General features: G+C 46.1%; 3 protein-coding genes across 3 annotated transcripts in view; 2 read left to right on the forward strand and 1 right to left on the reverse strand.

Annotated features, from left to right (window-relative positions):
* LOC310920762 (olfactory receptor 14J1-like) overlaps positions 1-13,869 on the reverse strand; it is a gene marked incomplete at its 3' end in the record, with an annotated part of 1,005,486 nt that overhangs the window by 822,502 nt on the left and 169,115 nt on the right. The window lies entirely within an intron of this gene.
* Positions 1-13,869, forward strand: part of LOC310920778 (olfactory receptor 14J1-like) — a gene marked incomplete at its 3' end in the record, with an annotated part of 303,434 nt that overhangs the window by 260,898 nt on the left and 28,667 nt on the right. The gene's annotated exons all lie outside the window — the stretch shown is intronic.
* Positions 10,960-11,892, forward strand: LOC310920777 (olfactory receptor 14J1-like; the record flags this gene model as incomplete). Its single annotated transcript, XM_083880841.1, has 1 exon — positions 10,960-11,892. The coding sequence occupies one exon, from the start codon at positions 10,960-10,962 to the stop codon at positions 11,890-11,892; it is 933 nt and encodes a 310-aa protein (XP_083736967.1).

Below are 13,869 nucleotides of genomic sequence, written 5' to 3' on the forward strand. Positions count from 1 at the left end.
GCCACTTTACAGGCTAGAAAAGGGCATTTGTGGCCACCAGCTGGGACCTTAGACTATGAGATGTTGTTACAGCTGATGCTTTTCTTAACACGAGAACAAAAGTGGGAGGAAGTGCGAAGCAGGGACCCCCTTAAAAATATGGGAAGCTGGACAGAGCAATGCAGATCAAACCAATATTGTTAACATACATTCTCCGTTTATTCTGTCTAAAATGGCAGATTATATACACTTCAATATAGTTTACAGTTACAAGTATTTTCTCATTGGTATACAGCATAAGGAAAAATGCAAACAAACATTGTTTATTTCATGCTTAAGGTGGCTAAAGTGTTCACACTACAAACTATACCTATTAATACCTAGAAAAAACATTGTCCCTTGCTGATAAACATAATTTCTAACTGCGCCACAGGCTTCACAGGCCTGAATCTGGGGCCCAGGCTGGGGTAGCTCAAACCTCACTCCAAATATAAATCATGCCCTCATTCTCTGAGAAATTCTGCTATGATTCCCCCTTTTTCTTTTTGAGCTGCCCAGACTGACTCAAAAGCATGGCTAGTTATTCGTCACGTACACAGTAATAAACAAGGCACAATAACTAAAATAACTACAATAATGATAAAAAGTATAATACTAAAATGGACTAAGTCTTTGATCCAACCAGCAAAACCCCATGAATTGAGCCATTTATCAAAAGGAGTGTTAACAACTGCAAGTTTCCCCATGTTGCTCTTTAGCTGTGGAAGTTGCTTGTAGATTGATTGAGAGTGGTCAGACAGATTCATACAACACATGCCTTCAAACTCTTCACATCCATGTCCTTGGGCAAGAAGAAGGAAGTCAATGGCAGCTCTGTTTTGAAGAACTGCATGGCGGATGCTTTTAACATCCATGGCAAGTTCACTCAACGTATTAGATGTTAGATTAATTTGTTTTCTTGTCCAGCAAGCCAAGGTTTGCAACTGTGTGAGAGCTTGAGCTGAAGCAACTCCTGGGGAAAAAATTGACACTACTATTACAGCTGGACCCCCCATAATGACACTTGATATTTGCAATTGGGGCCTAGTTGGAGAACACAATGTCTAGTTCATCAGGGCTTCTGAGACAATCCAAAATTTGATGAATGGTGGGAGCAAACAGTGCTAATTTGCTAAAATAACATAGACCTCCTACAGCTCTTTGAGGTCCTGCAGACCAGGCTCGGTCCCCACAAATGAGGAAAATTCCTGGTGGCAATTTTTTTGCAGCCCCTTTTAATGGTGTTACAGATTGAGTCCAATTGTTACAATATTCTGAATAATTATAATACAATGGGCATTTCGGAGACAACCAAGTGTTGCCATCTTTTGGCTGCTTTTCTTTCATATATAACAAATTTGATTTTGCAACATGATTTCCAAACATAAACAATAATTGCCTTGCACAGAACCAAGAAAGTCGAATTCTTGTGGCTCAGTACCCATAACTTAAAGATTTTGTGCCACTGCAACAGCTTGTGCTCCTAAAGCATTCTTTGGAATCTTCTGTGTTTCACACCAACTGACAAAACAAGTGCTGGAGGAACCAGTGCGCCTATTGCACTACAAGTTCCAGACTTCATTCAAATTTGGATATATTCAAGCTTGAGTCCAATGTTTGAACTTTGCCATGGAATTCAATGGGAGTTCAATTAAACAGGTATGAAAAGGATTGGACTGTGTAGCTAAAGACAGACAAAATGAATCTTGTCCAGTTTGACTGGCCCAAGTGACCCACATATTTTGTCTTTGGTCAATATCAAGCACTCCAGATACTTTCTTTGGCAAAACACTGCTTAAAATAAGCATTCCAACCCACAACATTTTTCTGATATTTTTTGGTTATCTTTCCCAGTTCTCCGTCAAAGAAAAACAGAAAAACAAGACCTAGTTATTATTGAATCCTAAATACTAATTATGACTTAAAATAAACTAAATCTTATAGCTATGATTATATAAACTATTTTTTCTGCACACTATAAAGTCAATTTTCATCAGTTTCAGAGTTGTCCCAGGGTGTTCCAGGTAAGTCGTCGTTGTCACTGCTGGCTGGTATCAATGATTGGGGACATGCACAGGTAAATCGATTCGGCACCCAAACAGGTCCTGCTCCCGGGGAAACACACATATATCCATGACCATTAAACAACACGGGACTCGGTCCTTGCCATTCACCCATTTGCATATTTTTGTGATAAACATAAAGTCCTGGAATTGCCTGTGGTCTTCCCTCCTTCACTGTGTGGTGATGTAACATGACCGCAGGTTCTTCTCTTCCTTCTGCTAAACACAAATAGTTTAAAGTAAACAATACTTTTGACTACCGACTGACTACATCAATGTCATCATTCTGCTTTTGCTTTTCTAAATATTCTTTCAAGGTTTGATTGGCTCTTTCCACAATAGCTTGACCTGTAGAAGAGTGAGGGATTCCAGTGGTATGTTTCACTCCCCACTTCTGCATAAACTTGACAATTTGTTGACCGACATAAGATGGGCCATTGTCATTTTTAAATTCTACAGGTACATCCATGACTGCAAAACAGACAGATAAATGTCTTTCAACATGCAGAGCCTTTTCCCCTGTTTGTGCTGTTGCGCAAATAAACTTTGAGTAGGTATCTACAGTTACATGGACATATTTCAGTCTTTCAAATTCTGGAACATGAATTACATCCATCTGCCACAGTTCTAAAGCTTTCAGTCCCTTTGGGTTTGTGCCTAGCCCAAGGCCAGGCCCATGATGGCTACACCGAGGGCAGGCACACACAATCTCTTGTGCATCATTCAGGGGGATCTGAAATGTCGGTGCAGGGCTCTTGTATTTTGATGGAATGTTTCATGACTGTTGGGAGCCCTTTAAAACTTGTTCTGTGGGGGAACATGGACAACACAGCTGACTGCAGCATCTGCTTGTGCATTGTCTTCCCCAAACCACTGTTGCATTGATGGCTCCGAATGTGCATGACACAAAAAACATGCTGATGCTCCTTCAGGACACTCCGCAACTGCAAAAGCAATTCTCCAAGGCATCCATTTGTGTCTTCGTGCAGTGCCTTAATGCACTGTGCTCGAAGTTTTCCAACTTGCAACAAGCTTCAGTGGCATGGGTGTCAAGATTACATTTGTGACGCCACACAGTCTTTTGACAGGCTTGTTTGAAATGGCCTGTTTCGCCACATTGGAAGAAAATGATGCCAGCTGGTTTGTTGGGATGTGGAGTTTTGTTGCTGTGGCTGGGGTTATTAATTTGCCACCTGACAAAGCAGCTGCAATGAGGTGCCCTTGTTGCTGTATGGCATCATGCATGGCTGCTGTGAATGCTGCAGTCTGGTTGTTTTGTTCAGCTTGAGTGGTCCTTGGGTGGCATTTCATCTACTGGACTGCCTTGAGGGAGCGTGGCCAGAATGGTTCTTGTGCATGAATTGGCATTCTTGAAAGCAAGAGAACTGAATAAATGTTCTTGCACCTCTGGTGACACGTCTGGTACATCTTTTAAAGCAGCTGACTGTCAATAAACTCTCTATACAGATCTGTGGCCCCTTACTTTATTGTAGAATGGCTTCTTTTTGTCTGGAACCAGAAGCAAGGTTCTGTGAACCAGCAATTGAGACAGTTGATGGATTTCAATGGGATAGGTAAGCTGTACATTTGTTGTAGCATAAGGTCCTTGTCCTGTCAGCATGTCTGGCTGGATTCCATACAAATTTCCTAATAATTGTTGTTGTTGGCTTCTTCAATTGCCAAATGCTTCCACTCTCTTTCAAAAATGAGGAATTGTGAGAGTGTTAGCAGCAGAATCAGCAGGGCAAAGTATATCTGCAGTAAATACATATTGAACTATGTTTCTGGCTGCTTCTGATCTGATTCCATAATTAGTGACTGTTTGTTTTGCTGACTGAAGTACTTTCCTATTATGAGGTTCCCAACTAGCATTTCTGTTATTGACAATGACGGGGCAGGACAAGGAGCTGGTGGTCTGCCGATCTCCATCTAAAACAGCGTCCTTGACCACTGCAGCCCAGCGTCTCTCAATTTGATTTACAGTTGTTTGTTTTTCTAACTGATCTTGTTGCTTTGAGAGCTCAGCAAGCTTAGTTATTATTTGTTGTAATTCATTTGCACGCTGTAATTTTTTCTGTGACTGTTTGCCTTGAGAACTGTTACTAGGACTCTCAATCTCTGAAGTTTCTGAATAAGAGTCCGTGGGGAGGGAACATTGTGCTGCTGCTGTGGCGCGCTGTGAACGAGCTGCTGCTGTGCCCCTGCAGCTCCTGCTGCCGCTGCTGTGTGAGGTGGAGCTGTCCCCTCTCATGTGGCCTCTACCACTTCCTCATTCTCAGGGGAAGGGTGGGCTGCACCCCCTCACTCCCGTCTCTGCCTCGCACTCCACCCCCTTCCTTTGTCCCCTGGGCCAGCCCCGTCCCGCCCTCGGCTCCGCCTGACTCCTCATCTTTCACCAGGCCCCCAGAGTGGGGCGGCTGTGCCACGTCCTGTTCTCTCTCAGTCTGTCTTGGCACCAGCAGGGAAACTTCCTCTGCCTTGGACATGTGATCTATCACATCCTGCAGAGTGGGGCTGACGGGTGCTATTACGCCTTTCATGGGGCGACTATTATAAACACCAAAGAACTTTGCAGCCCTGGAGGGTTTCTGGACTTCCTTTCTTTTGTTCACCTCCCCTTCAAGAGCCTGAATGGTGGCCTTGGCAGCCTTTTTTCAGCTGAGACGGTTTGCAAGGTAATTAAATGTGGCATGACATTCACCAAGAGGCAGTTTTTGCTGGAGATATGCAAGCTGCCGGAATCCTGCATGAAACAGTAGCTCAGGCCTTTCCAGTCACTTATACCCAACAACAGACCCCCCAGGGAGCAATAACACAGGGTACTATTACTGCCCTGGATTGGAAAATTCTTACCCAAGTGCGTGCTACAGTGAATGAATCGGGTATTCATAGTGAGCCTGCTAAACAGTTACTAAATTATATCTGGGGTGCTAATGTTTTGTTACAAAATGATATTTGAACTATTATGAAAATGATTTTGACCCAGTCTCAGCAATTGCTTCGGCAAGCTCACTGGCAAGACCTGTGTATTACTAGTGCTAATGCACAAAGAGGGCAGGGACATCCCTTATTTGGGGTCACTGCTGAAGAGCTGATGGGAACTGGACCATTTTCTAATTCAGATCATCAAGCTCTACGAAGTCCTGATAAGCTAACAGAAGCCATGCAACTTGCTTTAGAAGCATTGAAAAGAGTTAAAATAACAGTAAGGATGCCCACCTACATGAATATCAAACAGGACAGGGAAGAATCATTTGCTCAATTTGTGGATAAGATGTCAGCTGCTATAGATCAGACTCCAGATGTTCAGGAGTGGATGAAAGGTGCCTTATTAAGACAGTGCTTCTTACAAAACTGTAATCCAGCCACTAGGACAATTTTGGTCTAGCTCCCAGGTAATGCATCTATTGAGGAGATGCTGGAGTGGATGAGTAGAGTCCCTGTTGGGCCCCAGGCTATGTTAGTTGAAGCAGTCAAAGAGTCAATGGAAGCTGTTAAGCAATTAGGGGAGGCATTGCGAGGAGGGCAGGAGCAGCAAACGCAGGCACTGGCCACCCTGGCACCGCTGCAAGCAGCAAGTACAGCGAGAACTGGACCAGCTCCAGCCAGAAAGATAACCTGCTTTCGTTGCAGTCATCCCTAGCAACAGGAGTCACCAATCTCTCCGCCCTGTCTCCTCCCTTCATGCCTACACCTCAGGATCAGCCGGCCTGGACTTAACAGCCGCAGTGGACATATCTATTAAGGACAATCACACTGTGCCAATTCCCACTGGAGTAAAGAGACCAGTAACTTATCAGGGACAGCTGGTTCCTGCTTTACTTTGAGACGATCTTCTACTTTTTTAAAAGGACATTTTACTGTGGGATTTATTGATGCTAATTTTACAGGCAAGATTTGTATTTTGGCATGAACACTATATCCTCCAGTGCTCACTCCAGCTGGCACCCAGATAGCTCAATTGTTACCATTTTCGACCTTGGCTCCGGAACATCGCTCGGAAACACAAAGAGGATACTATGGTCTTGGCTCTACAGGAGGATCACCATTCTTAACACTGGACCTGCTGAAGTACAGTATATTGGTTGAGGTCACATGTGTGTGCTTACACCCACAGGTCCTGTGTGGATTCCCAGCCGCTGGACGCAAGCAGGGAATGACAGCACCCAGCAGTCCAGCAGAACGAGAGCGGCATCACCTGCTCCTGATGCTTCAACCTGTGATAGCTCGGCTCCGGCCAGTGTGGCCTAATCCTCTAGTAGTAGAAAACAGAACTGATGTACTAACATTGGTGCATGAACTACAAAGCACCCGACTACGATTAATTAAGAGTTCTAACTGTCTGCACTGTGACAAGCCTAACTGTGGTGCTTGGGTAAAAATATATTGTGGGGCTTGTTGCAGACAGTGGTGGGTTTTTCCACAGCAGCTTGCACAGCCATGGTGCCCACGCTGCTGCTTTTATTGGCATCATTATAATTGGTAGACAGCCATAAAAAATTATACAGGGTGCAGTACTGTGCCAGAAGCAGTAAACCTTGTTCAAGATTTAGGTCAAAGATATAGGCTAAAATTGGTATTTTTAATAGAAAAAGAGGTGTGTCGCCTGTTGGCACAAAAGGCTACTCGCATATTGCAGACAACCTGCAAATATGGGGTGAGGATACCTCATATGCATCAGGTGGATCCTGCTGATTGGGATGTGTGTTGTTGCCGCTGGGCTCACAGAGCTACCAAAAATAGACGAAAGGCAAAACATGTGGGTCACTTGGGTTAATCAATCTGGTCAGGATAATTTGTGTTTATCACTTGCCACGCCTTCCAATCCATTTCGCACTTGTTTAATTGGAAAACAAGAATGTGCGAGGGAAGCGTGGAAAAGTTACGTTTCTCACTGGCAAAATGAGACAACAGCACAATGAGAATATTGCTCTTGGTTTGCTGAAATCATTCAACAAGGCAGTACTTCTTGCCGTGACCCTCTCCTGCCTATTGATTTGGCTATATGGCTCGAGAAACGCTATCTTCTTGGAGCCCTTGTTCAGCAATTAAAGAAAAAGGGGGAGAATAGGGGAGAGGAAAAAGACATTCCGGTATTAGAATGGTTACACCCCTACAACAATGTAAAACTGTTTTTAAAAAATCCGAAATGTTGGCAGTCCTTATCCATAAAGGTAGACAGCGTGCACGACAGATTACGGGGAATGAACCAGGCACTATTCTGTTGCCAATAGCTCGAGATATACTGCAATGGTACATTGAAAATCATGAGGAGGTGGGCCTTGCTCTACTGGGAGGAGGGGCCACAGTTGTGACAACGGTAAAGTGGCCCCCACCCTTGCAATGGGTGGGAGAACAACAGTGGCTGAGCAAACCTCTGCAGAGTGAACAGCCCATCCCAGAAGCAATCACAGTTTTCACAGATGCTGGGAAAAAGTCACAAAAAGCTGCTATTACATAGCAGCAGAGAAATGAATGGCAAGAAGTAATATTGCCTGCTGAAGAGAGGGATTCTTTACAAACTTTGGAATTGTCAGCTGTTGTATGGGTACTGTGGTAACGAAAGTGATCACCAAGGGCTTGGGGCATATGGTGTAACAGCCAGCAGTAACAGAAACAGAATTTGGAACAATAATACGGCAAAAGCATTGCCAGCAAGAATTTTCCTGATCTGTAGGGATAGAGCATGGCAAGGAATACCTAAAGAGGTTATAGGAGGTCCCTGTTATCTAGGTCAGCTTACATTATTTGCCCCTGACCGCCACGCACTGCCCTCTTTGATCAATAGCACTAAGGTATGGCGACGACGATCTTTACGGGCCCTTGATAAAAACTGTGATGACAAAGTAGAATTATGGAGTCCTACAGCTCGTATTTTTGCATCTCTAACCCCTGGAGTTGGCACAGCTCATGCATTGGTGTCACTTAATACTGCATGTTGGGCTATAAAGCAGGCAAATGTTACTACAGAGGTCATATCAGCACTCACTCAGGACATAAACAGCCTGAGACACGCAGTCCTTCAGAACAGAGCCACTATAAACTTTTGGTCTAACACCATGGCTAACACAGCTTTTGAAAAAAGAGCTACGATTTTTGCTTATAATTTTAATTGTCATTCTATGCGTGAAATTGGTATTTGCTTGCTTTTTTCGTTGTCAGTCCCAAGTACTTACAACCATTAAAGAAAAAGGGGGAATTGTGGAGAAGATAGCTAAGGAATGGTTAGAGGATAAGGGACACAATAGCTCTTAGACTAATATTGTAACTAGAAGCTAGAACAAGGCCAGCATGAGGATGAGGGAGAGAAACTGAGATCATGAAAAAAGAGGAACTGAATGCTACAAGGCGATACAACTGTTGCAATATGCTGATACAGCATGAAGTAAGCTATTGTGTAGTCACTACCAATCAGGAGCTTGGCTTTTGCAATATGTATGAACTAATTAATAAGAATATAAATGTAAGCGAGAAAACAAATAAAATTGAGCCTGATTAATCAACATCGGTTGAGTCAGTCTCCCTCTTTCTAACGCAGGTGTTACATGTGTATTAAAATTAACCATTACCGCAAAAAACACCCCAAGTTCCAAGATTCAGTACTTGTTTTTTCTATCACTGCACTCCCGAGCCAGATGTCTTCTACTTGTCTTACAACTGTCCTTGCTGACAAAGCAGGCCCTGCATGCCTTGTTCCTGAGCTAAAACTTCACAGGCACAGTAAAAGTTGAATGAACCCTCCTGGTTTCAAGCCCAAGGCTGTGTGTGGCCAGGCAGAGGCAGGCAGGAGGCAGAGCTGTCAGCAAAGGAAGGGCCCAGGCAGGTGGGGCAGCCGGGGGATGACGACAGCCTGCAGGGACAGAGGCGCAGGGCATGGACACCGTAGGACAGCCTGGGCTGCACAGGGCACAGGGATGGGCAGCAGCTGCAAGGCCCTGACACAGCCAACTCCTGCAGCACTTGGGCCATGGCTGCTGGGCCTGGGCCTGAGCCATCAGCAGGAGACAAGTGACCCTTGCAGCCCTGGGGCCTCATTGCCTCCTTGGCCCTGCTCAGCAGCCTGGCAGGGGCCGCCCCATGCTCCTGCCTTTGGCATTGCACATCCCCACATCCCAGTGGCCTGGGAAGAGCCCTGAGCACTGAGGGAGGGACAGGATGTGCCTTGGCAGGGGCTGGGGCTCAGGCCTTGGCCCTTGGCATTCCTGAAACACATCCAGGTTTGCTCAGCATCAGAGACACCTTTGGCTTGTTTGTCCCCACCTGTCATCACTGCCTGCAGTGTTCTGCTCTATCTGGAACCTGGGGACAATTTCTCAGTCACATCCTTCACAGGGACCCATTAAAACTTCAAGAAACTTCAGTGTTTCAAACTCATTTTGAGTTCTTGAAAACTTTTTAAAGACCCTTTCAGGGACTGAGTGATGTAAACAACACCAAAGCCCCAAGAGACTCATTAAGGTCCTTGTACTTTTCCTGTGCTGCTGAGCTGGGCTGGGCTCCTGGCACAGAGGCAGCTCCTGGCAATCAAGAAGAGCTTCAAAAAGACATTTCTCCTGAGGAGCAGCTCCACTCCAAGCCCAGCAGGGCTGAGGCCACTGCCTGGAGGTACCTGAGAGCAGTGAAGAAGACAGAGGGTTAAAGCACCTTGAAGGACAATTCTGAGATTCTTCACAGAGAAATCTTCTGACACAGTAAGTCTCTGGCTGCAGGGATCTCCTAAAGCTGAGCCAGGACAGGACTGACAGCGCTGTAAGGATGGCTCTGCTGCCCTTTCTGCTTTGGGGGAGGATGTGCTCCAGAGCACAGGGGCTGCCCTGGGCACCGTCAGAGGGACAGGGCAGGACGGCTCCTGCTGCCAGGGACGGCTGCAGGGGCTGAGGCTGGGGCTGCAGCCAGGGCTGCCCAGGGCTGTGGTGCAGAGCAGGTGCTGCAGCCCTGAGGGCTCTTGGCCAGGCCAGGGGATCTGCCACCTGCCAGGGGCAGCTCTCAGCCTTCCTGGGAGCTCCCCATGGACTGTGGGGAGGAGTTGGAGGTGGAAGGAGCCACCCCCATCAGGGCAGATTCCTCCTGCTGTGGAGAGGGTGCTGCATGGCCAGGGCTGCTCTCAGCTTTCTCCTAAAGGAAAGGGAAAGGGGCTGTCAGGGTTGTCTGTGTCACTGAGACTCCTGCACTGTCACCCTGGGGATCAGCAGATCTGCCTCAGATCACCCTCAGAAAGTGCCTCCAAACCCTCCTCTGCCTTCAGACAGCACCAGCACCAGCTTGGCTTGCAGCATCTGTCTGAGCTGCCCTTAAGGCCCTGCTGCCAGGGAGATGGCCTTGGGTAGTGGCCTGTGCTAGGAGGGATGTGCAGGACAGAGCTGAACCCCCAGAGCTGGGCTGGGCTCTGGGAGCACTGGCAGGGACAAGGCTTGGATAAGGAGAAACAGCTCCCAGTAGGCACAACTCCGAGGAGCAGAGAGACAGTCCAACCCTTGGTATCTGTCCGTTTCCAGGTGCACAGAAAAAAAGAAGGGAAGAGCTTAGATAAACTAATTTTTAAAGTGCGGCTTACAGGTAGTCCACTTTATTTTTCAAGAAAAGCTGAAGCTCAATCACCCTGAAGTAAGGGAGCTGTAATTAGCAAAGGAGACCAGTAGGTCTGACTGCACTAGGGCACAGGCCTCTGTTTGGAGGCCTGGAGACCAATTCTGAAAATGAAGCAATAACTCAGCAGCACAAATATGAAATGAAAAATAAAACTTTATTGAATTTTCTCCAAAACAAGGGAAATATTAATGAGGGGATTCCTGGTTAAACAGCATAGGATTGAATCAAGGAATTTATTCCAGCTTGTCAATGTGTTCTTTCAACAGTCCACAATGCCCAGAGTGAAGAAATGTCCAACAGCAGCTCCATCAGCCACTTCCTCCTGCTGCCATTGGCAAACACGCGGCAGCTGCAGCTCCTGCACTTCTGCCTCTTCCTGGGCATCTCCCTGGCTGCCCTCCTGAGCAACGGTCTCGTCATCAGCGCCGTGGCCTCCAGCCACCACCTGCACAGCCCCATGTTCTTCTTCCTGCTCCACCTGGCCCTCACCGACCTGGGCTCCATCCTCACCACTGTCCCCAAAGCCATGCACAATTCCCTCTGGAACACCAGGAACATCTCCTATGAAGGATGTGCTGCACAGGTGTTTCTGCTTGTCTTTTTCATTTCAGCAGAGCTTTGTCTCTTGACCATCATGTGCTATGACCGCTACGTGTCCATCTGCAAACCCCTGCACTACGGGACCCTCCTGGGCAGCAGAGCTTGTGCCCACATGGCAGCAGCTGCCTGGGCCACTGCCTTTCTCTATGCTCTCATGCACACAGCCAATACATTTTCCCTGCCCCTGTACCAGGGCAATGCCCTGGGCCAGTTCTTCTGTGAAGTTCCTCAGATGCTCAAGCTCTCCTGCTCACACTCCAAACTCAGGGAACTTGGGCTTCTTGCTGTTAGTGTCTTTTTAGCTTTTGGCTGTGTTGTGTTCATTGTTTTCTCCTATGTGCAGATCTTCAGGGCTGTGCTGAGCATCCCCACTGAGCAGGGACGGCACAAAGCCTTTTCCACCTGCCTCCCTCACCTGGCTGTGGTCTCCCTGTTCCTCAGCACTGCCACCTTTGCCTACCTGAAGCCCCCCTCCATCTCCTCCCCATCCCTGGATCTGGCCCTGTCAGTTCTGTACTCAGTGGTGCCTCCAGCCCTGAACCCCCTGATCTACAGCCTGAGGAACCAGGAGCTCAAGGATGCCCTGAGGAAAATGATGGCTGTATCTTTTCAGAAAAATTAAACTATCTCCTGCTGCAGAGCATTCAGAATGTAACTGTTTACAATCTCAACTTTTTTTTTTTCCTGTTTGTCCATTTCTTAATTGGTACCTTTTTAAATTTTTTTTATACTGTTGTAATATTTTTTGTAACATACTGTATTATTTGTCATAGTATTTCTACATAAACATGTCCCTGTCCTTTGAAGCACAAAAGCTTTTTCTTGTGCATTTTATTAAAAACAAGTGACTATCCTGACTTGTGTGTCCAAGACTCTTCCTGAGCCCTTCACTGTCTCTGCAGGGGAAGTGCCTGTGAGCAGAGTAGAGGGCAGAGACTCCTGGCACAGCAGCACAGCCTCAGTAGGGTGCTTGCAGGGTGCAGTGGTAATTGGCTGCCGGCAGAGAGAACTGTCATACTGTGCCATGGTGGAGTTTAGGCTTTGGTTGCTGGCAGAGGGGGATTGTTCTTTTTGTTGTGCCCTAAAGGGCCTGGTTTGCTGGCAACAGGAGCTAGCAGTTTAGAGGTAAATCCTTGTCTGTGGTTGTTATGTGTTGTGAGTGTGTCCTGACTTTCAGAATGGCTGTGAGAGAGTTTGCTGAGACCTGCTACTGGCATGAAATGAGAGGGTGTTTGGACCTATGATTTTGTCTTCAGGCAACTGAAACAGTCGGGAAAAAATGAAGTGACTGATGGATGCATGTTCAAAGCACTTGATAGGGCTGTATGTTGTGTGAATCATTTAATTTTTTTCCTAATAAAAAGACGCCCCTCCCTGCTGTGATTGTGACGTGTGTGTACTTTGGTTACAGGGTTCAGTACTTACTGTAACACCTGGTGTTCACACTAAAAGGGTCTGGATTTACAGAGGCAATTAGGATGGTATTTGGGGTATTTTTCTGCCTGTGGAATTTAAGATACAGGGACTGAGTGCCTTAGTGTAGTGTTTTTTTAAGCGTTTCCCACCGAAATCATAAGGCTTTGATACTAGCTTGTGTGTGAGTGACTAGTGTGGTATTCACCTGTGTGTAAGTGACAACTGTTTTGGAGATGTGGTGTCTTTCTGAGGTGACACTGCCATCTTGTGTCAAAAGTTATAGGTGCAGCAAGTTTGTTGCATTGGTTTGATTGAAGGTGGCAGCTGAAGCAGGATCCAAAACAAAAGAGTTCAGCCATCCAGGCAGGCCCTTTTTAGATGGTTTCAACTTGAATCAGGTGATTTTTTGAATGCTACTGGAGATTGGGTTTTGATAAGGTGAGAGGACGGGAGGACAGAGACAATTTTTTGTGGTGGTTTATATGCAAATCGTGCTAATAATCATTTGGCTTTCGATTGGGAATTACCCCCAGTTGAAGGAGGACTTAGGAACCCATTGTGGCAGGGACTAATAGGAGTAATTCATTGTTTTGTATGTACTCTAACTATTTTCCATTGGGATATAAAGTGGCATCCAGTGTGGGTTCTCCTTTGTTGAAAGGAGTGTAAGAAGAGGTGGTTTTGTGTATCTTACAGAAGGAGGCCTGTGTGCCCCAGGTGTATTCTGGAGCTGGCACGATATTATAACTGGGAAGCATCACACGCTGAGTGTGAAATAGTAAAAGTGATTTGTGGAAAGAGTTGTTTAGTTTTTAGGAGCTGGGACAGGGACATTGTTGAAGGAGATTGGGAAGAGACAAGGAACATGACATGTTTGGCAAAGAGAAGAAGCTTTTCATAAGGACTTTGTTTGATTTTAGGCACAGAGGTTGTGTTTGTAGATTGTTAGAACTATCACAAGGGTAGCTTTGTCTGAGAATTCAGCCTGGCCAGATGGATAGAAGGGATCCCTTGACCTCAGTGGTTTGGGATAGATGAATAGTGATAGTGGTTTGGGAGTTTGTGAATTCAGTAAACTGGTGGATAGACAGGGGACACAAAAGGGTGCATTTAAGTGGATTATACCAGACTTTCATTGGTAACCTGGTGGCTCTGAATTGGAAACAATCTGCTGTAGAGAATT

This window comes from Zosterops lateralis (assembly GCF_965231275.1).
Source record: "Zosterops lateralis genome assembly, chromosome: 31".
Taxonomy (NCBI): Eukaryota; Metazoa; Chordata; class Aves; order Passeriformes; family Zosteropidae; genus Zosterops; species Zosterops lateralis.